Source organism: Egretta garzetta, unplaced genomic scaffold (assembly GCF_000687185.1).
Source record: "Egretta garzetta isolate BGI_Z169 unplaced genomic scaffold, ASM68718v1 scaffold509, whole genome shotgun sequence".
In the NCBI taxonomy this organism is placed as follows: Eukaryota; Metazoa; Chordata; class Aves; order Pelecaniformes; family Ardeidae; genus Egretta; species Egretta garzetta.
In genome coordinates, this window is record NW_009260814.1 from 549,322 (window position 1) to 575,695 (window position 26,374).

The 26,374-nt window shown below is 40.6% G+C and overlaps 1 protein-coding gene across 1 annotated transcript in view; it reads right to left on the minus strand.

Annotated features, from left to right (window-relative positions):
- The window catches only part of KIAA1549L (KIAA1549 like), a 69,214-nt gene that overhangs the window by 37,410 nt on the left and 5,430 nt on the right, over window positions 1–26,374 (minus strand). Inside the window, exons 4-12 of the mRNA XM_009646924.2 lie at window positions 24,875–25,094; window positions 23,705–23,838; window positions 21,178–21,340; window positions 18,029–18,088; window positions 16,261–16,412; window positions 14,635–14,806; window positions 11,020–11,183; window positions 4,913–5,103; window positions 363–490 (exon numbers count right to left, since the gene is read on the minus strand). Of these exons, the coding sequence (XP_009645219.2) occupies window positions 363–490; window positions 4,913–5,103; window positions 11,020–11,183; window positions 14,635–14,806; window positions 16,261–16,412; window positions 18,029–18,088; window positions 21,178–21,340; window positions 23,705–23,838; window positions 24,875–25,094 (1,384 nt within the window). The remainder of the gene's footprint in view (window positions 1–362; window positions 491–4,912; window positions 5,104–11,019; window positions 11,184–14,634; window positions 14,807–16,260; window positions 16,413–18,028; window positions 18,089–21,177; window positions 21,341–23,704; window positions 23,839–24,874; window positions 25,095–26,374) is intronic.

Genomic DNA, 26,374 nt, shown 5'->3' on the forward strand with positions numbered 1-26,374 from the left:
CAACAGCAGTAATGGAAATTAATAACTTAGGGCTCTACACAGAAAAAAAAAAAAGCTGTAAACCCTGTCCACCTACTACAGAGCATCATGACTTCATTAGTTTACTGATATTTAAAAAAAAAAAAACAAAACCACCACACAAAAAGAAAGAAAGAAAACTTGCGAAGGCCCACACATAAAGACTTAAACACCATACTGTTTCGTGTGATGTTGAGAAATAGTTATAGCAGTAAAGGGGAAAAACACCCAAACAGCTATGAACAGAAAATGCCCGAGTACAGCTGAAGGCATAGAAAGATGGTGCCTGTGTGGGTACGGCTGCAGGGGCGACCAAGCAGCTTTCATCAAGAAACACTTCTCACCGTTTCTTTTCCTTCCTTCGTCTTTTGTCACTTTTTGAGGTGCCATTACTTTCTGGAGGGAGCTCCGGCTGGAGCTGGGCTTTCCTGACCCGTTGCTGATGATGGAGCCGTTCTGACTCGGGGACCGGCTGCAAGTAACCATAGCAACAAGGGAGGCTGTGAGTTCTTCCTTATAAACCTCGTTTCAAGGTTATTTCATTTGCACAGTTTGCATCACTGAGTTTTCAAGTCTGATTTTGTACCGAAAGGGGACAGAATATAAACTGCACACAGAAACACAGTAAAGGCAGGAACACAGCGACGGCAGAACACGACTTCTCAGTCAGCTCAGGGCTGATAGGCATCCTAGTGGCACCGAAAGCAAACGCCTCTCATGCACAACCCCCACAAAGACAGAAGCAGCTCTGCAGAAGACAAAAAATCCTGTTATCCATTCACTGACGTTTATACAGCTAAAATAAAGCAGACCTTTGTTTTTATATATATATATGGCTAAACCTTTATTATGTAGCCTGCATTTACACTCAGCTATTTTGTCAGCGACAATGCAAAATTCACCTGCTTACTTTACAACGTGATAAGAAAATTCTCCTTTTTTCCTTTTTTGCACATAACTTGGCTTAACCAGCACTATTATTTGCTGAAACTCCTAAGAAAATGCTTGTTTTACTCAGCCATTGCACATCCTTGCCCTGAAACCGGTCCCTGCCCAGGGTGAGGAGGGAGGGCAGAGCAGAATCACTGCAAGCGTTCAGTCCCAACAAGGAGGAAGAACAGAAACGAGCAGCGTAACTCTGGGCTGCACTGGGAGCAAGCTCTTTTTTTGGGGGTGGGCAAATGACTCAAATCCTAAAGCACAAGTTGGGACAAGCAGGCCAAAGTAGAAAATGTTAAATTTGTTGCTCTTCCACATCCAAACACAGTGTCACATTGTTGCTACACATGAACTGGCCACAATGGGAATGAAAACTATCTACTAGATGTGTATACTATCTGCAATTTATCACTCTGAATTGTCATGGGCAATGGCAGGATAAGGTAAAGAGATTGCATCGGAGAAAAAAAATGGACTTGGTCACAGGACTTTAATTTACAGAGGAAAAAATCAAATCAAGTTCTTCTCCTGTTACAATGGCTTTATATCCAGAAAATGGTACTAAAGCAAAACAGCTGTAAAAACCATCCTGTAAATTATTGCTAATACCATATTGCCAGTTTGAAACATTCATTTACCTCCAGCTCTGACTGCCCTGTCTGGCATAAGCAGAGAGCATTTACTGTGGTCAGAACAAGAAGGGACAAGTACGGGAAAAGTAATTCTTAAAGACTCTCTTCTGAAGATAGCCTAGGTGGAAATACAATTTGAGACAGGCTCTTTCCAGCTACAGGGCTTTAGGAGAACTCAGCATGCAGCCCAGCTCAGCTCAGCCTGATGATTTTCTTGTGAAATTCTGTTGAGAATAAATATTCTTGTAAAGTAGCATTTCTCCCCTATAAACCTGTCTGTCACTGCTAATGAATAATCCCAACCCAGTAAAAAAATTCATCCAGGGACAGACCAACACCTGAAGAAAATCTGCTCCACTTGGGAACAAGGGAAAGAAGTGAGCATGGAGAGCGCGCACAATGATTTCTGCTGCCACTAATTGAAATATTCATCCTTTTTAAGCAGCCATCTTATTATTAACTGTGAAGTTTCCTTCAGTGGTAATATCAGTTGATCAGTTACCGGCCACTTCATGGCAGTCTGATTTAAATTGACCTTTCCAGGCTGCAAAGTAGCCTGGATGAAAGAGCAAATGCATAAAGGTCAAGACATATTTCTTCATCTTCAGAAACCATTAAATTCCATCCCCAGACACACAGCTCCTGGGAATGAAAAAAAAACCAACTAAAATTCTGCATGTTCTCACTTACTCAAATAATCACCCTGAAGGAGGCAAAACTAACTTTTAGTTATTTGCTTAGAAAGGCACGAAGGTTCACATAGTTTGTAGTGAGAATAACTCTCCTGCGAAATCCTGGATCAATTTACTTATCAACGTTTGTTTAAAATTGTGCAGATTAAGTAGAGGGGGATTTCTGCCCTCATTCAAAGGACTAAGTGAAGTGCTTAATCACTTTCGTTAGAGGATTAATTGACAGGGCTGGTCTGCATTTTCTGTGTGTATTTACTCATGGCTTTGGAGAGGCTTCAAAACATTTTAAAGAACAGTTCCTGCAAAGACTTGACCTGTTCTGGCCCAGCACTGAGCAACCACAGCCCATGTCATGGTCGTCTTCCATTTGTCATTTCATCAGAAGACAGAAGACTTTGAAAGGGAGAAGTGCTGTTTAGTTCACATGGGTTGTATAACCTGGCTTTCACAGTTCGAGTGATTTATGGTGTGAACAACACATCGCTGACATTAAAGAGCATAATAACAGTTTACACCCAAACCCAGCCATTGCAGGGACCAGGGGAGCTCTCAGCTGGCTTGCTCTATGGGTACTCCCTGCAGACAGCTCTCTCCGTATTCCAGGTGATTTACCATACAACCAGAGAAATATGCCAAACCAGACACCAGCTCACAATCCTTCTCTTTCCATTTTTCTGTAGGGGAAAAGCTCAGCTTATGACCAATGGGGAGGTCTAACCCCCATGAAGAGCAGCAGCACCAGGTCCTCCGGCCCCGTGTCCTGCGGTCTGACACCTTCCAGCGCAGCACCTCCCACGGCTGCAGTGCGTCCCTGCTGCAGCCTACAGCAATGCTGTGCTGAGTTTTTTCAATCTTTTCCATTACTCCAAAGGGGCAAATATCCTTGTGCATTGACAAGTACAAGATGAGGTGAATCAAATATGAAGATCTGATTTTCTATAGAATTTCTCTGCCCTAGCCAGATACTCTTCCTTTATGTTATCAAGTCCCTTTGTCCTGGTTTTGGCTGGGATAGAGTTAATTTTCTTCATAGTAGCTAGCATAGTGCTGTGTTTTGGATTTAGTACCAGAAGAATGTTGATAACACACTGATGTTTTCAGTTGCTGCCAAGTAGTGCTCAGACTACTCAAGGAGTTTTTAAGCTTCTCCTGCTCGGCCAGGTGCATAACAAGCTGGGAGTACAGCACAGCTAGGACAGCTAACCCAAACTGTCCAAAGGGCTATTCCATACCATATAACGTCATGCTCGGGGGGGTTATTCGGTCGGTCGGTCGCGGGCAGAGTGGTCGCAGCTCGGGCTGAGCGATGGCAGCTCGGGGGGAGTGATCGCAGCTTGGGATGGGCTGGGCACCGGTCAGCGAGTGGTGAGCAATCGCATTGTGCATCACTTGTTTTATATATATCCTGTATATTCTTTTACCATTATTATTATCACTATTGTTATTCTTCTCTCTTATTAAACTGTCTCTATCTCAACCCACGGGCCTTACTTTTTTTCTTTTCTCCAATTCTCTCCCCCATCCCACTGAGGGAGGGGGGGAGTGAGCGAGCGGCTGCGTGGTGCTGAGTTGCCAGCCGGGTTAAACCACAACACCCTTCAAGAAGCAAAGACTGTGTAATGCCAGTGGACTAGACAATATCTGTTACCTCCATTCAGGCTGTTGACCTAACTATTTTTTTTTCCTCTGTTCCCTTCAGTATCATTCTTCAGCAATAAACAGTTGATGATCCTCCACTCTAAATTAATTTCAAGGAGAGCAGGTCAAGGAAAAAATGGAATTGAAGCATGCAAAACAGCTAGGATGAAGGGATAATCTGCTTTCCTTGCCTGAGATGACCAAGACAAGAAATAATGACCTTCTGCTATTCCGATGATGACTGAGGGTAGATGTGAGGTAAAACTTCCTAATGGGAAAGGGAGTGAAGAACAGATTCCTTGAGGAGGCTGTGATCATCCCAGCACTAGAAGAGTTTAAATAAAGGTAAAGTTGAGTTAGGGGTGTATTTGAACCTGGAGAAGAGGAAGAGCACGATAGCTTGCTGGGGGCCTTCTGATCTGTGATACTACAAACCCTGTAGACTTACTATGAAAAAACTGCAAACCTGGGACACTTTACCCTTGACCCTGATGTTATCTAGTCTATTCTTACACTCTCAAAAGTTTTGTCCTGCAGTAGATGTTTTGGATCTAGAGGTCTTCCATAACGTAGTGGATGTTTAGGGTTGCCCTTCTGCTAATGAAGACATTGGGTCCAATTCTAAGGAGCTACAGCAGCTTACAGTGGCTGAGGTCCTGTCTTTTGGTTCATTTGAGGAACAATCGGTGTTCGTGCTCCAGATCCCCTGTTTCATTAGGGTTCATCTCTAGTACAACACCAGCATGCATATGAGAGCCACTTCCCATTTACCTCCTCTGACCATGTACAACCTGTGAAGGCTTCACTTCATTTTATCTTGTATTTTGCAGCAATCCTACACATGCAGCACAAACCAGAGTTACGCCAAGAATATATCACGGAGGAACAATCTGCCACATGCAGAGACTGAGTGCCAAACCTCACAGGTTTTTCCCAAGCAACCAGAAGCATGCACCCCATTCCACCCCTCTGCGAAAACATGCCAGTCCATACCTTTTCCTTGTTTCATTGGATTTAGCAGTTTTGATGGTGCTCCCATCCTGAGTAATTTCTCTCTCTTGGGAGGCAGGAGCATCTCTAACTGGAAGTGGAAGTACGACAGTCTCCTGAGTTACAGGTAAAACCTCATCTTCAGCTCCCTGCTGGCCTAAGTGTTGCTTGGCATAGTCAAAGCCTTGTACTGGCTGGAAAAGAAAAGAGAGAGAAAAAAGATGTTTTCGGCATGCATCATAAGTTAATACAAAATTTCCACTTCAATATAAGATTTTCCACTACCCCTTACCTTCTTTAATTATATAAGTGACAGGTAAAAATATATAGATTGCGACATAAATGCCCAACAACAATGCAATTTTCTGATGAGATCTTCATTCCTCATATTTTAAACATAATTAGTTAGGATAAAATTGATCCTGGCTAACCTTTCTTACCCTGCCGTAACACCCCCAGAAATTCCCTTAACAGACAATGGAAGAATGAACATATGGAAGAAAAAATTAGGAGGGAGAAAAATAAGCCCATACAGAAAATGGAAAGCTTTCTCTATGAAAAAAATCTTGTCTTTCCAAAGAAGGTGGGAGTAATTTATTCTAAATCCAGACAAAATTTAAAAGGCACACATAAAAGTTTCATAGGTGACATTTTCCAGATAGGGATCTTTTTCAGATCAGTGAAATTATATTTCCCCTGGCTTGCCAGTTGCCTACTGGGAAGGTTGTTATTGACTTCACTTGCTTCTCTCGGGAAGTGGCACTTGCAAGAGCCTTGCAGGAAGGCAGCCGAGGGCTGTGGGCCCACCATGCTGCTGCCGCTGCAAGGAACTGACACATACCCTCTGGGTAAAGCAGCACCGAAAGGTGGATTCTCTTAATGGAAAAATTAAAGCTGCATTTTTTTTTTGGGGGGCGGGGAAAAAAAAAAAGAGAGAGAGAGAGAGAGATTGGGAAAGCAAACGAGTCAAAAGCACAGATAAAAACTAGAAAGCTGGCAACAGAGAAAGTTTTTATAACACAAGTGCAGAATTAAAGCAAGAGCATTCAAATTTACCTACCTACATCTAAAAGAGCCTCCTCAAAACCATGAAACCTCTATCAAATGATAATTTGTTGAGTGTGCTCTAGCACTGCAATCTGTATTTAATTACAGTTCCACAGGGAGGTGGGGAAAAGAAAAAAAAAGAGAGAAGGAGAAAAAAAGCCAACCTGCATTTTCTATTGGGGGAAAAACAAAACCAACCAAAAAATACATCACTCAAAGAAATTCCTCACCACCTCTAGAAAAAATATGGAACATAAAAAAAGTTCTTGCTACACTAAATTGAATTAATTTACCAAAAACCTGGAAGAATGCTCTTCCTGAAGTACAGGCTATTGACAGAATGCTAAAAAAGCACCATAAAACACTTCAAAGGTGAGCAATGGTGATTTTAACTCAAACTTACTTTGGGGAGCACATCAAAATTAGACAGTCAATAACTGAATTAGACAGTTAATAACTGAATAGTCTCTCTCAGGTTCTGGTCATGTTGTCATTGAATTTTTTAGTTCCAGAAGAAAATCAGCTGGATAAAAAAAAAAAAATTGCTGATGGCACAGAAAAAGGGTGAGCTCTGAAAAAAATTTTCTCTTGCTCTGTCCCTTACTAAATCTGGGCTATAGCTATAAATACAGAAATATTTCATAGGTGATCTCAGTCTGAAAAAAAATGGGGCCGTCTTCTATTTTTTAAAACAAAACATGCTTTTTTTATAGGGATCTGCATCACATTCCCAATGTCCTGTTTGAACTGAGGCTGATGATTTTTCTGCTTGCCCTCCTCTGAAGGCAGGGTACCACAGAAGCAGCCACCAAACCAGCTACGAAGGGAGGAAACGAAGAAAGGGGAGGGAATGAAGAAAGGGGAAGTAGAAGCTGTGTGAAGGACAGCTAGGAAGAACTACTGTGCACCTTCCTAGACAATAATAGTTTTAACCAAAATAATGTTTTTCAACCTTATTATCCATATTAAGTGTTAGTCAAGACCCTGCTAGGTATTCTGCAAAAAAGGTAACAAAAGAGAACAGCTGATTAAATTGGTTATTTCTCCCTCGATACCCTTGAAAGAGTAGAATTTGTTGCAACTTATACTTCATATCTTATTTTTTAAGTAAATAAACAACAACAACAAACCCAAACCAGAGGAAGCAGAACATGAGAATTGCTAAAGAACTCTGCAGAGTCCCAGCTTGGATCTGCCAAAGGAAGAAAATGAAGTATTATTTTAATCTGAGTTCTACTTACCACCATGTCTAGTAACAAACTGCATTAAAGGAAGAACTGAAAAAGCCATCCTCATCAGCGGACATACTGCGTTAAATAAAATTTGATCTTGGAACCCTGCTCTGTAAAAGCCCACAGGAGCAGATGGCTTTACCACCCCCGAAGGGAACTGGCAAGACTAAATCACAGTCAGGCACCGCTGAAGGACTGCAAGCATAGATGTCCAATACGGCAACAATACTGAGAGAGACCAAAGGACTGGGATTTGAATATTGCTTTTGAAATAATAAATTAATGATGAGACCATTAAATTACATTGCCTGGCAAAGGACAGACTGAATACAGGGAGTTGCTTCTGGGACTTTTTTCCTTATAATCATCATAAAAAGACACTTATATTAAAAAAAAAAAAAAAAAAAAAAGAAAAAAAAGAAATAAAAGAAGAAAAAAAAAGAAAAAAGCAAAAAGGATGATCAGCCCCTCCCCTCTACATATATACCCATGTACACAGACAGTTTCTCTAATCTTTTTTTTTTCCATGCCCTTTATCAAATTGATAGCAGTTGTTTTCTCATGTCCTGCAGCATTTGCTTTTGCTTGCAGGTCTTAGACTGCAGATCTTATCTCTGTTTACCTGCAAGCTTATTCTTTCATGCTCTAAAAGAAAGGAAAGGTGACAAATCAGATTACAGCCTTTAAAAAAAGCATGCTGTGAATTAGAAAGCAAGGGAGGTAAAAAACTAACATCTATCCAAAACCTCAAAGTAAAAAGAGTATTTCAATAAAAACAGCATTGAAAGAACATGAAAATAAATTCCAATCAGAATTTCACTGATTTGATTTTATATTTCTTTTAATTTTACAACTGGTGAGTCAATTGAAAAAGAAAAAAATGGTAACAGCCCTTTTTCCCTGCAACTTAGTCCAGACATCCCTGACTGCTAAGGCAATTCAGAACAGCAACACAATTCCTAAGAAAGATACTATAAGCTACACTACGTACGAGAGGTCATTTTTTAAACTTCATTTATTTAGCCTTCAGCCTGTTACAACAACAAAGTCATTCCTTAATTACCAGGCACGGGCAGCAATCCTGCTGTTCTGTCACATCGCCTCCCCCAGCTACTGAAGGATATTTAATGCTAAATGTTTCGTTACCCCTCTGCGCTGTGTTCGTGCATCCCCTCCCATCCCACTGGTGCGGGACGGAGCCTCTGGAGGGCCATGGCAGGTAGCTCTGCTCTGCGAGGACCTGCAGCAATCGGGCTGCAGCGCTGAACAGGCGGCTCCCCTCTGTCAGTCTCCTTGGAACAGGACTTTTGAAATCTGAACACATAAAACGGCACCGCCGAAAACAAAACCAGCTGAAATCCAAGGCGGTGGGCATCCCGTGATATTCTCTTTTCCTTTCTATGCTGCTTGCTGGATAGTCAAAAGGCATCCAAAAAATTGCTCCAGTGATTCAACAGCAAATCTCAGGCACGCAGAAACAAAATATTAAAGCTGCTGCTTAAACTAAAAATCACTCTGCTGTGACTCCACTTACAAAACAGATTCAGCATTAACCAAGCAGTCTCAGGCACTTTTCTAAGCCATAAAATGCAATATATTCATTTTAAATGTGATATGGATATGTGCTCATCAGCTATTTGTATTGCCAAACTGCATGAAATGTAGCAATTACAGTTCAAGTAATTACCACTATTCCTGATATGCCTAATGCTGGAATTAAAAATAAAAATAAAACTGTTCTTTTCAAAATGACCTTATTTCATTATCTTCCCAAAATATGTTTCTTAGCCTTATTTAAGTAAATATGCTGAAATCAGGAATGAGAAAACCAGTCCATTCCCAATTCTGCTGTAGAATTTATCTTCCATGGTCCATTTACCAGTCTATACCCTAAACTAGACCCGGCTGAACCTTTTTGATGGAGCCATCATTGTGAAGTTAAGCAGAAATCAATTTAGCTTTCATTTTGAAATGCATCACTTTTTATGTAACGAATTAAATTAAATTTTATGGAGTCTGAAAATATACCCAAAAAGGGGGAAATGCAGTCTAGAAGTGGACTACTGTACTCCAGTTGCAAATGTGAGCAAGTCTGCAGGAAAATCTCCTGAAATGAGGGTGGTGTGGATGCTGGGAGCTCAGCACCAACTGTTTTGTTCTGCAGATCCAACTCTTGTCTGACCACATTGGCTGCCGAGCCCAACATAATCTGACTGAATAGGTTTTAACCTGACCATGTATCTTACAGCCTGATTAAATCTGATTTCTCAGGAAAAATAAAAATTCACCTTTCTCTTACTTTTTGGAATGACAACTGTGGAATATTAAAATACTTTCAAGTTTTTTTCTGTGCTGTAGCTTCAACCAGCAGTCTTTTATTTTTTATTTAAATAGCAACTTTCTTCAGCTGTAAAGCATAATGATGGCCAGCTCAAAACCATGTACAAATTTAGTTGCACATTATCCTTTAGCTGGAATAAAATTGCATATAAGAAGAATCAAGTGGTGCATAGTATTTGCAGCACAGCCCCTAATGAAACATGATTTGCATTTTAGAGGTTTCAGTGGGATGTTACATTATATCACTGCAGCGCTATTAATTTTTGTTTATATTTGTGATATTGCTTGTTTCACTTTTTGCAGATCTAGTCTGAACACTAGTTTGGTAACACCAGGTAAACAGATGAGAGTACTGCAACCGAAATGGGAATGTCTTTTTTAAATCATTTTGATACAAGTCTCTTTTTCCAACTGGCACCAGCTGCACCCATCTGCAACTAACCTAAGATGAGTTGAAAAGAGCTGTCGCATGCCTCATGCCTTCCTTCAACTCTCCCTCCAATCTACATTTTTCAGCAGAAGCAACAGAGCTGAAATCACAATAATCCTCCTGTCTGCAGCATGAAGAAACCAAAGAAAAATTTATCATTTCAATCCCATCCCAATGGAGAAGAACAAAGCCAGCTAAAAGGGCAAAGGAACCGTATGACTTACACAGACGCTTTGTAGCCTAAAAACTCCTAACTTTGGGTGGCCCTGTTTAAGAGCCATTTAATAGCAGCATTGAGAAGGCAGACATTTTTCACTGCAGAGACAAATCAGTATTCTGTGACATTTTTCTCTTAGAGACAAAAAATCAAACTCGAAGGACATTTGATTTGGGAAAAAAAAAGGTCTTGTAATTTATATGGGTTAGTAAATTTAAGGAAAAATGTGTTGTTTGAACCCAATCAACAATATGCACAAATAAATTGGAAAGTTCAAAACATCTACAAGAAAAATAGCAGTGGGAGAAATTCTCTGAAAAAGATCCAAAGAATGTTTTTTTCTGAATTAGCAGTTGGATGGAGAACTTCTGGTTAAGACCAGGTCTGAACTGCTGCCAAAGCCCAGAGCTTCAGCCATTGCCACTCACAGTAGGTTGGAGCAGCTCAGGCCATGGGTTTGGGAATGAGGTCCTATGGGACCGGTGGTGCTGACAAGGCCTAGGCACGATATCCCACTTCCTCAACTTTATGAAGGAAGCAACTGCCCCGAGTAAAGCCTACTCAGCCCTGATGGCTCAGTGCCTTACATCACTGCGTGACGGTTATTCTGTCGCTGCTACCTATGAGGGAAGAGACAAGCTGCAAAGGAAGCTGATGGGTCCTGAGTAGAACAGAAGGGTAATTGCTGTGACTGGCGGTATCAAGGACAGAGAAGTGCAAAGGTCCAACCTGTGAGGAACAATCATCTCAATTCCAAACGTCCTTCAACTACATCTATCAGAGAAACACAGTTAAAGCCTCAGAAAGCAAATGGACCTCTTGGATCTGGAGATTGGTCACTCACTTTAGCTCTCTGAGGAAGGTTCATCATGGTGTCTGGTTTGAAGTCGTTCTTGTTCTTTCTGCACAGAACCGCTGTGATGATGATGATGATAACTGTAACCACAGCAATGGGAGCCAGCACCGCTGCAATGATCCACAGGTTGTTTGGGGGGTTCTTCACCACAGCTACAGAAAATTGCAAACCCATGTTGGTAAAAATCACTGGGCAAACACAAGATTTAAATTGCTTCCTAAACAGTCTTCAACTGTTCCCATATAATAACTAGTATAAAAGGATTACTAGTAATCTAGCTATACCTTTGTATTCCTTAAGTAAAAGAAATGCATCAGCAACACTGTTCAATTCACCAGTCTCTGGGCTCTGTTCTCTTACTGACTTCAGAGAATGCACAAGCAGCCATCAACTCCAAGTCAAGTTAGGTGCTATGTTAGATATCACTCCAATGGTTTGTTTACAGAATAAACAAAAAAAGTAAAAGTAATACTTCCTTCATTATTTTTCAAACACAAAACCAGCTTATAGTAAGGTAGCTTGTGGGTTAAAAGTATACCCACAGAGTCCATACCTGGTGTCAGGCTTACTGGCTCAGCAAGCGTAAACTGGGAGAGTTTTTTCAAAAACAATGAAGCCAAGCCCGCTAATAGTTATTACTGATATCAACAGGCAATAAGAAGATGCTTATCTTGTGCTCCAGAAATACTTTATCATAGTTAAGGTCAAAATGAATGCATCATTTCTGAAGTAGGGGAACTTATGAGGTTGGAAAGAACTACTTGCAGATATATTGATAACGGCACCAGGAAAGGGGTACATTTCAGATATGCAGGGATACTAAAATATTTTGGATTCCATTTTATCAGAATAAAGTCTCTTAGCATGAACCTTCCCCTTGTACACATGAGAGATTCTTCTGTGGCACACCCTCGGTTCTCTCATTGCCTTCCTTTCTGGAAAAAAACACCAGATAATCTCCTTATGCTGAATTTTGTTCTAGTGAAATCTTTTGTGGACTTCACCATGCTAACCCTATTTATTTTCCTATGCCACTGGTTGCTGGCATGGACAGGCAATTGTAAGAATACCAGCATAAAGCAGCCTTTCCCATTTCCTAGGGGACTAGCGCTTTCAAATGTCATTGAGCTTATTAGCTGTCAGGGGCACTCAGCATCTTTCAGGATCAGACTTCAAATGCATACCATCTTGTTCAGCAGCCTCTATAAAAGCCAGCTGAAAGTCTGTCTGAAGCTTGAGCCTATTTTCTTGCAGATCTCCAATTTTTTGCAAAGCCAATGCAGTTTGTTTGGTGATGCAGGAATAGCATCATTAGGTACATATCTTGCACAGAGTCTAACAGTAACTGCATGCTTAAAGACTGTCCAAAAAGCCAGGTTGAAGCCTTTCAAGGTTCACTTTTCAATGGACTTGCACAATTCTAAATTATTGACTTTGGACATTTAGTTTGGGGATGAAAGGGCTGTGGGGAAGGAAAACGAATCTGAATTTTATCAGATAACAGTAAATATAGTTATAGATTGCTGCTGTGGGACCAGCAAACAACTGTTGAAAATTATAATTATTCTTTCTAGGGAATGCAGGGGAAACTATAACCTTATGGCTAATAGGAGAGACATTTGGGAATCCTGGTTTACATCTTCAATTCTGTTCCCAGTTTCCAATGTGACCTTGAGTAAGTCAATAGTTCATTCAATTCAATAAGACTTCAGCAGATTTTGAAGCAAGCCTTTCATTTTGCTGTAACTCAGACCCTCACTTATCAAACCAGAATATCCATATTTTTTGTTATTATTCATCTGTCTTGTCTAACCAGACTGTGAACTCCTGAGGGTAGATGTCTTTTCTTACTGCATTTTGGTACAGGACTTTTCATTCTGCTATAACAGAAATTACAATGAGTAAAAATGAAGTGCACACAAAGTATTTTCTTTGGGAATACAAAGACAGACTACAAATACCATGTCCAAAATGAAAGTAGTGAATTTTTTTCCATAATAAGGTATAAAGATATGAATGATTTCCTATGTTTCAAATACTCTAGCTTCAGAATCTCAGTTACCTGGGGTCATAATTTCAATTTCTGTGTATTCTCTTCTTACAGTATCCTGTGCACATTTAACCTACATGAAACTCTACAGACAAATGAGGCTGCCTTATCAGACCAGGGAAGTACAAAGTTAGATCAAGAGCAACAGATGTCATATAAGTACCTAAATACCCATATAAATCGCAAAACTGCACAGAGAGTGAGGAAACTGCTATGTATTATCTATAGCTGCTTTAGTGAAAATTACATTAAAAAATAGTCTCATGGAAAACAAAGTCGTTCAGAACTTAAATACTAGAGTTTCTAGACACAGGAATGGAGATCCCTGGTTTTAGTCCAATTAAAGTCAGTAACAGACCATGATCAAGTCAAGATCAGATACAGTATATAGTACATACTCTGGAAATTATATCATACTTTATTCTTCTAACTCATTCATTATTTATGGATGATATGCCAATCACTTATTACAGTGGTTCCTTCTTTTCCTGTCACCATTACATGTAATTATTTCAGTATCACTGCTCCTTCAGGCAGAAATGATGGCACCAGGGAGTCCCATTTTAATGCTGTTTAGCCAGTAAGAAGATCCAGTACAGAAATCCACTATATAATTTTAACTCCATCTGAATAAATACCATGGCAAAGTGGAGAGATTCAGTTAGCTAAAGGCATCACTTCATATATTAAACTGTTATCACACAAAAACCACATCCAAGCTCCACCACAGGTTTATGACTATGGGTCAACTATACCAGAATATCGAAAAAAACAATATTTTTTTTTAAGAAAACACCTGTGCCCAAAATTACTCAGTAGCAGGTGCAAGTCTTGAAAGATAAATTCAAAAACACTTTACTTTTCAAGAATGGATTACATTTTTTGGCCACGTTATTCTGAATGATGCTACCATATCTTGAATCTGAAAATTGCCTATACACATAAGTAGTTTTGTTCAACTTCACTTTTCTGATTTGTGTCTAAACAATATCTTTAACAACCATGTGGTGCACTTTAAAGTTCTTGGTGTAAGTGATTATTAAAAAAAAAAATCCCATTGAGATAGAAGTAATCTACATTATTTTCAACAAGTCAAAAATAAGGGACATCTTAGTAGCCCCCCCATTATACTTTGGGCCACCAAGTTATTTGAATAGCAATTTAGCCCCAGCAGTCACTGGCCTGTGGTGTCAGGGTTTCATTACCATCAGCATTAATTCCAACTTTACAGTTCCATAGAGTTGTTCAGTTCATAGAACTGTTTGTGTGTAAAATTAATTGTACCATAGAGTTTACAGCAATTGGCTAAATAACAGTCGGCACATAGCTTTGATTTACTATGATAAAAGCTTAGTCCATCTTCCACATGAAAAAGAGCAGCCTGACTCAAGCAGCTGCTCAGAAAGGTGCTGCTGAAATTTCTCTGTGTGATCAATGGAGGCTCCCCACACCTACACTGGTGTTTTCACAAAGAAAGAAAGAAGAAGAAAAAAAAAAAAAAAAGAGGAGGAAAAAAAAGGACTAAACCAGATAATTTTTAAAAGAACTCTTACGATCAGCTTGAACTTGAATAACGTAACCCAGTGTCAAGGCCATCCGCTGGGAGTCAACAGTACTCAAAATTTTGGCAGCTGCAGTGCCCAGCAAAGGTTTCCCGTTGTATAAAGTATAGTATGTCAGTTCAGCCGGCTCCTTGGGTCCTGGAATACGTTGGATTTTTACCATCTTTCAGGGAAAAAAAGAAAACGAGAGAAAGAGAAATAAACTGTGTTTGTATTATACCATTGCAAAAGCTGCCAGCAGCTACTTGAAGGCAGTACACAGAGGGAGCTCCTTCAAGACCCCACATAAGCATAAGCTCCATGCAAATTATTCTCATAGGATCAGGGCTTCTCCGCCTCGTAGCCTAGGCTATTAAGATTAGTGAGGACTGACTGCCGCCTTAAAAATTTTTAAACATAATCCTAAGGTAAAATCCTGTACTAAGAAAAGCATGCAGTAAAAAGGAGGAAAGGATCAAACGTTTGGACATAACAGTCCTCTGTAAATAGGGAATTCTTAAAATCTGTCCTAATATTGAAAATTATACTTTGCTGGCATATTGCAGTTGAAAAATTCCCTCGCATTTTAATTCTATACTCATTATTTTTGATCCCAAGCTGACAATAAAGAGAACCATGCTTTTTCCATTTTATTCTGCAGAACACCAGCAGAATTTTTACATTGTACCTCTGTCTTTCCTGTAGAGGAAGCGTCAAACACCCCTCTAATGATGAGAGGAAAAAGGAGTTTTGCACTTCTTCTCCACTATGTTATGGTCTATGTTATATTTTCATGGAAAATTTTACAAAGGTTAACACTATTGGCAAGTAAAAACAGGTTGGTTTTTTTTTTTAAATTCTCTCAGTGGAAAACACACAGAATGGTGGGCAAATGAGAAAAGTAGTCATTTGTATTTACATCTCACAACAAGCAATTCTTGAAAAATATCATGTAATTAAAAAAAAGCAGTAACTTGTCATGCAATTTTTGAAGACAGATCCTCTTTGAATCCCCAACAACAAGCATCAGTTGGCTAAATTACTGAGAAAACAAAATAATGTCATTTCAATAAACTGAATGGGAAATGTTGCTAAATAAGAGAAAGATGATTAATAAATTACTCAGGGCTGAAATCTCTGTTTCATAATGTGATCTGCAGCCACATGATTTGATGACTAACCCTGTGCAAAGACTGTTTCATACTTTTTCTTCCCCCCAACAAAGAGAAAAGAGAAGTTCTAGCTTTACTGAGTTACCTAGGAAAGGAAAACCTAGGAAACTTTTTTTTTAAATTAAGAACAAAAGCCTGGAACTCTTCATTATGCTGAATACGAGACTTTACGCTAAAATGTGTACTTTGTACCAATCCTCATAGCAACCAAAGAGAAAATCTTTATTAACACCGATTAACTAATGACAATTTCTAGAAGATGAGAGTCATGCAAACATGGCTGACTGCAGAAAAAGAAACCCATTAGGAACACCACGCATATTGCACTCGTTGCTTTGGTATTCATGAGAAAAGACAGGAGATCTCAACCCACTCAAACAGTTTCACACAAGTTGAGGTGGTACACATGCAAACAAAGCCCTTTTTTCAACACACATCTAGGCACAAGCGATGCCGCATTGACCACCTGCACAGTGTAGCTGCCCACAGTAGTGGCACGTTTGAATCGTCTTCCTTGCTGATGGGACATCATGAAGAGCGGGGCCAAACGCTGCTCCATCAACCTTGCAAAGCTCTGATTGTTCAGTCCCAGTAATGCGATATCGACCCCTTGAATGACTGTGGGAATGGAGAAAATCGTGTATCAGCACATTTCAGAAGGACAGATTAAGTATCACGTGGTTGGCAGGGCACTTTGGGATGGGGTGTACTAACCAGCTTAGAAGAAAAATAACTGGACACTGTTACAGCCCCCACCCCCGCCCCCCCATAATTCCCAAGGGGGTTGTAACATGCTTCTGTTTCAGCCCCTGCGCCGCTCTTCTCAGATAATATTAACAAAGTTTCAGAGAATAAAATCCTCCAAAAACTTTCTTAGGCCTTCAGTTTACCAAAATGGCTCCAGGAAGCACCTAATCTATGATCTTCAATGTAAAAGGTAAGTGAAAACCTATTTGAGACCTGCCAGTTTTTATGCTTATCGCGAGATGCTACTATTAACTAAACAACAGTTTTTCATCCAGCAGTTTTGAAATCTGACGTTAGAATTTTGTACAACTGTTTGAAACAAACCACTGTATGTTTGAGAGCACTAAAAACTGAATAAACAATTCCTAAGTAAAAATTAACGTAAAATTAAAAAGATGCCAAATTTACATAAAGTTCAAATAATGATATGGTATGCTAATTTAATTCATAAAAATGTATGATTTTTCAATATAATTTTAAAAAAAAACCTTTTGGGACCATCTTGATATTTTTTAAAACAGCATTTCCATTGTAATATCAATAAAATTCCACTGCAGTCAGTGAACAAAGGCAAGAAGTGGAGTATCAGGTTCTTGGGGTCTGGGTGGGGAGGAGCCATACCACTCCCTTCAGATGATCATAATCTCCACATAAACTTATTTTTTATCTCAAAATTATGAATAGATATAATGGGCACCAAACCACAGCAGCTTTGGGAAGCAAAGTGTAGAATTTAATCCATTTCGTGTCAGGCTCCTTTCTCTTGCTCTCCTGAGCATCAGCCAATTCCAGCTACAGACACACTGATTAGAAAGGCTTTGGTATCTGCTCACGCAAAGATGTCTGGGGCAAAGCGTCTCTTTCTTGCCCACTTATCACTTCTAAAGTCAAAATGATTGTGAATGAGAACGTGATGCCAGCGAAACGACTGCGATAAAACAGGTATTTGGAAGCCCAACAGCATTCTCTGCACCTTCTTTTCCACCAACAGAAAGTTGTATGCTTAACGCTTGAGGAGAAAGATGCAAAAATTCCTGGACCCAGACAGAGTCAGCAAATCATAATAAACTTCTTTGGTTTAACAGATCACCTTTTTTCCTGGTTTATGTCTACAAGCCTTCTTTGATTTCAGATTTAAATCTAAGTCCCAGGAAAAGAAAAAAAAAAAAAAAGAAAAAAAAAGAGAGAGAAGCCTATTTGTGTTTTTAAACTCCAAGAAGATAATGCTGCTCTCAGAAGTGCTTAAACCGAAGCAGCATAAATTCTGAGGTGAGTGTTGGACGCAGGAGACGTCTCTCTAAGATAACAAATCATAGTTATGCCCCAGGGTAACTTAAAAATACATTTGCCTGGTTGAACGTAACAGGCAGGTTCAGTGGGCAGCCATTTATTTATCTGTAAAATTACTGTACTGATGCGCTTATAGAATCGAGCACTAAAAATCTTTACCTGAAGTGCACGGAGGAGGGAATGAGATTAAAAAGTACCTGTTATCACCCAGTAGTCCCTAGTTGACTCCGAGATATCAAGGTTTGGATACTCCAAAGCTTTAAAATAAAAATTGAAATTATGTCATAAAATTGCAGCATCCTACACATCCCAAAACTATTTGGTTAACCAGACAGTGATAAATAAAATGGAACTACAGCCCAGGAGGAAATCTAGAGGCACAATTTTCAGGGTTACAATTTCTCTCCTGTCTGAAAAAGGACATCAAGCGCAAACAGTACAAGCACTGCCATACAAAGCAGAACATACATCGTCTGTTGCCAAAATCCTGGCTGGTACATTGTCTGGGACAAAGCCCAGAATTGCCCATTACTAAAAATGCTAGGTAAGAGGCATGTGTGTGTTGTATACATTTCTGCTGCTTTACCTCTGTGAGTAATCCCCTGGGGAAAACAAGATAAGATTCTATGGTGATTCTGTGATTTAATCCTTACTTAACACAGACCACAATTTTAACCTAAAATAATATTAAATTAACAAGGATCAGATTGTATCAATCACAGAGTGCAATTCCACATGAATTACAAACGAGAGTAACGAAACTCTGAACACCCCTCAACGTGTGGTACTCTCACTCTGCACCACATAAGGTGTTGCTACCATATGTGCTTACAGCTGTGGGAAAATGATGGTTGCTGGTTTGATGCCTTTTGTTGGCTTTTCCATCGCCAAAGTGCATGAGGCTGCAAAGTTCAATAGGCTGCTAATTCATTATCCAGCTCAGCATTTTTTCAATAGATTTATGCAACATGGAAAGCATTAACACTTGGAACTTAATTCAGAAAATATCAACGCCTTACGTGTTGATACACTGCTATTGAGTTACCTTGGTTTTTAAACACCAAAGTGGCTTGAAATAGGAAACACTGCAAAGCATCTGACTACGCACAGTAACTGCTTTTGAGGAGTGATTTCATGGCGTGTCCTGAGCTGTGCATTTCCATGACAGACTGTGAAGGCTCTGGAGGAGCCGCCGGAGTCTACCAGGAAATAACACGCTCTGAGAACAGCAGCAGTATTTGTTTGATAAACTGAAACAACTGCACTACCACATGAATAAGCATCAAATGCTTTTCAAAGTAAACATTTTCGCAAGAAACACTATCACGCTGAAGCCATATATGGTATGACCGCGTTAAGTTCATGAGTTCGCAGTATACCTGCTGCGCTGGGAATAAAACCAAGAACTCCTAAAATGAAATATAAGCCGTTAGTTGTTAAAGGAGCACTAGCTAAAGACTTTATCGGGTCAGTTCATCATGTGCAGGGGTCAGCAGAGAACTGCAATACCACACGAGACTTACTGTCTGACAAGTGGCTTTCACAGCTCCTGACTACCAAGCATGCGCCTGCATTGCCTTTGTCAGAAGCACCATAATGCTTGTCCTATGCAACAGGCCTATTTTGGAGGCCAGGCCTATTTTGGAGGCTGACCACTTGAACCGAGCGCAGCCATCACCAAAACTTCCTCAGGGTTTCTCCTTGTGCTCCTGGATGCCCCGTGAAGACATCCTGCACACAGGGCACCCTTCGGAGAGGCTCCCCCCCCCGCCACGACAAGGAAGGAGCCCGTCTCCTGATGAACGGCCTGTGTCCCTTCCTAGGTCCCCAAGCACACCCTTCGTCAACAGCCTGCCTCCATCACCCTCTGCCTTTGGGAAGACTTGATGAAAATGCAAGCCTACCCTAACACGTGTCTTACCCTGCGATGGAAAGTCTGATTAAAAAGTGTACCAACGCAGCACAAGAGCTTCACCTATTTGTTTGCAAATATCTGATTTAGATAGGTAACACCTCAAGAATAATACACACTCCTCCTTTTTCAAGGATTTGCACCATCACCAGAGTTAGCTGTGATTCCTGACTGCCTGGCACCGGAGAGTGACCACTTACCCCACAGGCAGCAGAGTGCTCCTTGTGCAAGTAGCTGGTGAGGAATTGCACAAGATAATTATTCTGCTGTTGGGCTGTTTAGAAATAAAATGGACTGACAAGGAAGGTAACTTGTGCTTTCCCCAGTGCTCGCTTTCCAGCAGCCTGGTTCTGCTTTCTTAGAATCAGAAAATGAACAAGCAGCTTAATAATTTTACCTCAAGCTACGAATCCACTCAGTTCAGTGTTCTTGATCATAAAGACATATTTGGCTCTATCCTTACGTGCCCGACTACTTCAATACTTGTGAAATGAAAAATTACAAACTACTCCGTCATGGGTTTTGCCTTATCAGTGAGTTTGATAGGTACCAGAAGCGTCACCAGATCTTTACTGGTATTTGAGCACAGTATTTCAAATTTAACACATGTCTCATGGAGATTTGCCCACAGTGAGGCCCATTACCACACACTGAGGCACCCAGCACATCCCTGTCTCCTCTCACTTCCAGCGAACGCTCATCTCCTCCAGTGAATGGCTAAGCTGGCTCTACAGGCAGCGGGTTACACAGAAATTCCCATAATCAAAAGCCTTGCCCCTTTTATTCATTTTAGAGCAATTAGCGTGCAGAGTCAGAGAGCACATGGCCCCCCCCGGCTGCCCATACACATAGCTTTTCTGCACCCTTGGTACCTCTGAGCCTTCGTAACAACCGAAATGCAAGCAAATGATTGATGCTAAAGTGCTTAGGCCGCATTTTAAACTGAGGATGAAGTTCAGCAAATACACCAACAACTTTTTAGTGGAGAAGCGTAGATGGAGCTCCCCCACTACCCAAACACACACTCAAAGCATGCTGCCAAGCCCTGCAACCGGAGCACGCACCGGGGGCTGAGTCTTCCACTGAAGTAAAGGGCTATGCTGCAGATGAACGTTATGTGCTGTGCTAAGTTTTCCTGAAATGGAGAATTGGGGAAATTCTGTTGTTTGTTTTATATAAAATTACTTTTTTTTTTATTAATGACAGCATATATGTGGTTTTCTTAATCATCTGTCAGTTTTTCTGAACCCAGAACCCTCCCTACCTTTATCCCCCCCTCTAATTTCTTTCATTTAAAAAAAAAAAAGTTTAGAAAGCAGTCAGCAAAAACACCTACAATCTGTGAGCTTGATGACAAAGCTTATGGTGCTTGCAAAGCAAAAGCCCGACCCTGGCTAATCTGAAGGAGCTGCATGCTGGCAAGCACATACTTACATTCTGCAATGGTGAGAGGCGGGTAGGTTAGATAGAAACCCACCAGCTCAGCTGACAGCTGGTTAAGAAGGTTGCTGGAAATAGTGCCATTTAGAGTTGTGCTTTGGTTGTTCACTACATAAAACAGAGTGACAGCTTGGGAGACATTGGAGGTGTTCAAAATCTGAAACAGAGGTAAAGAAATAATGTGTAGCTGGTGTTTCAGCTGTTAGGAAAAAGAAAAAACAAAACAAAACCTAAAACCAGTGCAAATAAACTGGGAAGAAGTTAACTTGAATAACGGACTCAATACAGCTCCCTCAACAGGATTGTGTAAAACAGTTTGTGATACTCTAATTCCTACTTTAGCTCATGGGGAGTTACTGGAGGACAGCAGCAGGCAGCAAGGGTGCAGTCAGGACAGAAAATATTTTTCCCTGTTTTTTTTTAGCAGGAAATGTAAGATGAGAGAGAGGGTGCTTATCAAAAAATGTTCAGTATTTGATGCAGAGCAATTAGGCCTGTATGCCCTGCTCTCTTTGCTGCCTTCCTAGTGCAGTTATCTAGACCTATACCTTTTCCATATGAAATAAAGGGATATCATGTCTCTTTTGTGCCTAGCATCATACGATTACTGGCTCTCCCCCGCACTGCAACTTTATGCCAGTCTCTTCCTGAGCCCAAATCTGATGACTGCATTTAAGGACCAATTCTATTTAGTGTGTACTGGATAAGATCCTCAAACACCAGTTTTATGCAGGAAACAGAGGGGTGAAGGCAGGGCAGGAATGGAAAAAACATGTTTTCTAAAAAAACTCATGCCCTAGGATAAAAGGGATGGGTTTTGGCTACTGATACTGTAGGGAGGGCCGACAGCATTCAGCATTCATGAATGTTATTTAAATACCCCATTTTTATTATTTAGGTCACTAAGTAAAAACATAAAACATGGTACAATAAAAGCATCAGAAGAAGAGTTTGAGGTCAGACCAAGGGTCTGCCTAGCCAACGTCCACTTACAAATGGCTGGGAGCAGATGGTTGGACAATGAGCACAGGGAAGAGGAGAGGACTCTTTTCCACAGCATAAGATTAGCCTACAGCTATGGTCTGAGCCATAAATTATATGCTTGGGTTTAAAAAGGGTTGATGACTTTTTACTCTATATGTTTGGCCAATTGCTTTCTGTAACTTCCATACATTTTTTCCAGAAACATCCAACCATCTTCAAGATCTTATTGCCCACTGTGTGAAAGGACTTTTCTTTTTATTTAAACCTGAGTAGTTCTGTTATGGGAAACTCTAAATTATCAGTCCTGATTCACTACACCACTTTTGGCTGGAGAACAATGGCAAATTTAATTTCTCCTTGCGTGGAAGTTGTTTCAGATCTTTTACCCATGTTGCTGTTGTTCTCTCTACTCTTGTAGTACAGCAACACCTTTTCAAAATCAACTCCATCTGCTCCAGAACTGTTCCTCAGTTTGTAAATAATCTAAACCCCTTGTACTGCTTTCTGTTGCACTTAGTCTTTTGCATGGTACTGGAATAATTTCAGAAAAATTTACCATAAAATCACACCCTTGAGCCTCTTACTTCCCAGTTTATACCTTGCTTCCAAGACCTCCATCCTATCACTTCAATACCCACAAAATACCCACAAAAATCACAACTACCAACTTCTTTTGGGGCTCTCTACAAAATTGCCTCCATGCTTTCTAAGATCTACAACTTCTGAGAGCAAATTAGCCACCCTCAGCATCACAGGTTCAGCTATTGAAAAAAGCTTGATAGCCTCTTCACGTACTGCAGTAGGTCATCTCTCGCCATGCACTTTCCTGCCTCTCTGAGCTCCTCCAGTTCAAACACAAGCTCACAAGAGACAGTACCAAAGTAACTAAGCAGAACTCCCATGTTTTCTCCTTCTGGTAAGCTACATGCAAACTATACTGAGGAGCGCAAGTCCACACACAGAGTTTTATCATATGTTAAATACATATTGTGATATCACCCAGAGGATAATTCATTTATTCCTGAAGTATGGCACAGACCATAAGGGTGTTGGCCCACTAAATATATAAAGTTCTGCAAAAATCAGGCCCTTAATAGTGAATTTGGGTCTCTGAGTGTAGAACTGGAATGCATACAAAAAAAGAAATAAATATATTCCATTAGCTTAGATCTTACAAAGAGCTACACATGACACTATCTTTATACCTGAATAGCCTCACTAAAGAGCAACTAATGTGTTAGAATAACATATTCAGTAAAAAATATAAATTTTCAAGAATATTTTAATATATTTCTTTTTATTATTTAACCGCAGAGAATAAAATTCTAATTCATTAAAATAACAGTAACAGCCTTCTATAAATCATGCATTTATAAGTTTTCCTGCAGTAAATAAAACATCCTTATTTCAGATGAAAGCATAAACTTACTTCCATAGCAGCTATCAAAGATATTATGTTGAAATTCAAGCATACACATAGGAAAGAATAACACCAAGAGTTTGGCAACAGGCACTGGCAAAGCACATGACATTGTACCTGAACTGTTAAGTTGTTGCTGGTGTTTAAGACCTTTCTTTCAGCATCCTGAAACGCTCTCTGTAAGCGTTGCTCCATGGTCTGAACAAATTTGCATGACTGTATATTGTCTGTTTGACCCACAAACTGCAGCTCTGGAAAAGGAACAGCATATTTGTATGTGGGCAAAAATATTCTTGGTTGCATAATTCCTGTAATGTCTGGCAGCAAGATGGCCAATTTACATATTAAGCAGGTGAAAATAATGCCACGTAAGATCGGTTTATGTCATTCAAGCACTGCACTAAACGAGCCTTAATTAAGACAAAATGTAAGAATTCAATTGCATTATTAGAGCTGATACTCTCCGAAAACAAATGGAGATTGTTTCTACAGTGATATATAAGGCAGTAAGACCAGTTCACCGTACAAATACTTACTCCGAGCCAGGCAGTAAGTGAAATCATTCTAAAACACAAGTTAGACTCTTAAATCCTGCAGGTCATTTGCTTTTGCAAGACATAATCAATCATAATATTGATTCTCATTCTGTTTGTGCTAGGAAGAATACACTTAACTGGGTAATTGCAATAAGTGTGTATATAAACACATAAGCACAGATGTAAGGAATCTTTTTACAACTGAATACGTTGTTCTACAGCACTCTGCCCTCTTGGAGCTTATGCTCTTCTGCTGCACTGATGCTTACAGAGTACAGAGGAGTTACACAGCAACCCTGGGTCAGACGGCTGGGAGCGACGTCAAATTCAATGGGTCCAGCCGGAACAATATATACATATATCATATAGTCATGTTTCTCATCTGATAGTCCTCCAAAGAAATGCCCATGTTACTGCACAACCCGTCGTTTAAAGTCCATTTTATTCAAAGGCCAAGTCTTGGTCAAGCTTATCGGTGTGACTCATGCCTAATGCAATGCCACTTCATGTCACAGCAGCGCCAACAGAGGTGACAGCAGAGCACCATGCCGCACAGGGGCATACACGCCGGCTGTTCTGCTTGCACTGGGAATGCCAACGCACGAAACCAAAGCAGAGCTGGTCCTGCTGCCGTGCCAGAGAGCAGGGGCTGAGGCAGGACAGCAAGGGGGAGGAGGAGCATCGTCCCCGCGCACCGAACCCTTAATACACAGACACGGACACAACCGCGGGCGGGCAGGACCTCGCTCACCTGTTTTCAGCTGGAAGTGGTATGCGGGAAGGGGCTTCCACGGCAAGGCCAGGGCCACCACGGACTGGAGATGTGGTACGTGCTGCTTTATGTCTGCTGTGGCATTGCTAATGCCGTATGCAAGAAGCCTTTCAATTACAGCAGCTGGCATAAAAACCAGCCTGCCCCGTGTGACGTAGTAACCAACCGTTACATTATTTGATTGCTCCAGGATTTCAACCTAAAATGCACAGGGAAACATGTTTGTTTGTTTGCAGTTGAACCACTATTTGATGGGACTTTTCATCCTGAATATAGCTCCCTCACAGGGGTTTTATCCTGTAATCCCCTATAAACCCTGCAGGATCAGTTAGTGTCATATCAGACGTAGCATTAGCAGAACTGCTCAGGGAGCTTTAGACCCAGCCGTGCAAAATGTGCTCCAAACTGAAGCAGTGCAGCATTGCTACCACAGCTCACATATCTCTCATTTAGACTGCAGCTTCATTCATGTATATATACTGGGAAATTTTACTTATGAATGTAAAAATACAGAGAAACCAGAGAACATCCCGCTCTTACTTCATACCTGAACTTCACTGACTTTGTGCTCGTGTCTGTCGTTGCAGGTTTGGAGACAGATTTTTGAAAGACAAAAGTTTCCAATATTTGGTTCTTCAATCTCAACTCTCTCTTCTATACTATTTTTCCTATACTGCCCCAGATGGTTAAGCCATCACCTATATGAGTAGAAATTACAAACCACAGGAATGAACACACTGTGAGCCAAAACATGAGTTGAGTTTTACTTCTAAATTCTGTATTTTCCAAAAAGTTTAAGCCCTGGAACTGGTCCTCCACTCTAAGTTTTAGCTGTTTTCCTCAGTTAAAAAAGGCAGTTTCTCTCAGGTTTACAAGAAGGTGGGAGAATAAGTCTGACAGTTTTCACTGCTGCTGCCAAGACTCGGGAATATACAATTCCCAAACCAGCTAACGTCACCCAAACTTGCAGCAACAGACCACGGGGACAACAGTCAACCCAATGCCCTCCATTTTGAGCAAAATTACTTTTTTCTTTCCTAGTGGCTTAGAACTTCTTTGGACTCAGCACAAACCCCTGCTTAAGTGCACGGGAACCTGTGTTGCAGAGAAGAGCACCCCAGCGATCCACCTAAGCCTGCTCTTAAACGCAGCAATGCAGAGGTTTGTGTGGTTTAGCTGCAAAGTAATGAACATGTCTACTTCATTTATTTTCAATAAAACGTGCTCTCTCCCTGCTTGGGATTTTCATTCCTGTGGAATTAGGGCTTGTCAGGTACTGGGGTTTCAAACCAGAGAGCAGACTGCCAGCAGTGACACCCCATTTACCAGCCCTTGCTCTTGCAATCGATCCGGGCTGAGCACAGCAGCACCTGGCTAACCGTGAGCTGGAGCCATTCCTGAGCTGCAGGGGGAGGAGGAAACTGCTGGCAGTAGTCGCTTTCCAGAACACACAAAAAAAAGTTATGTTTCTCCCCTCTA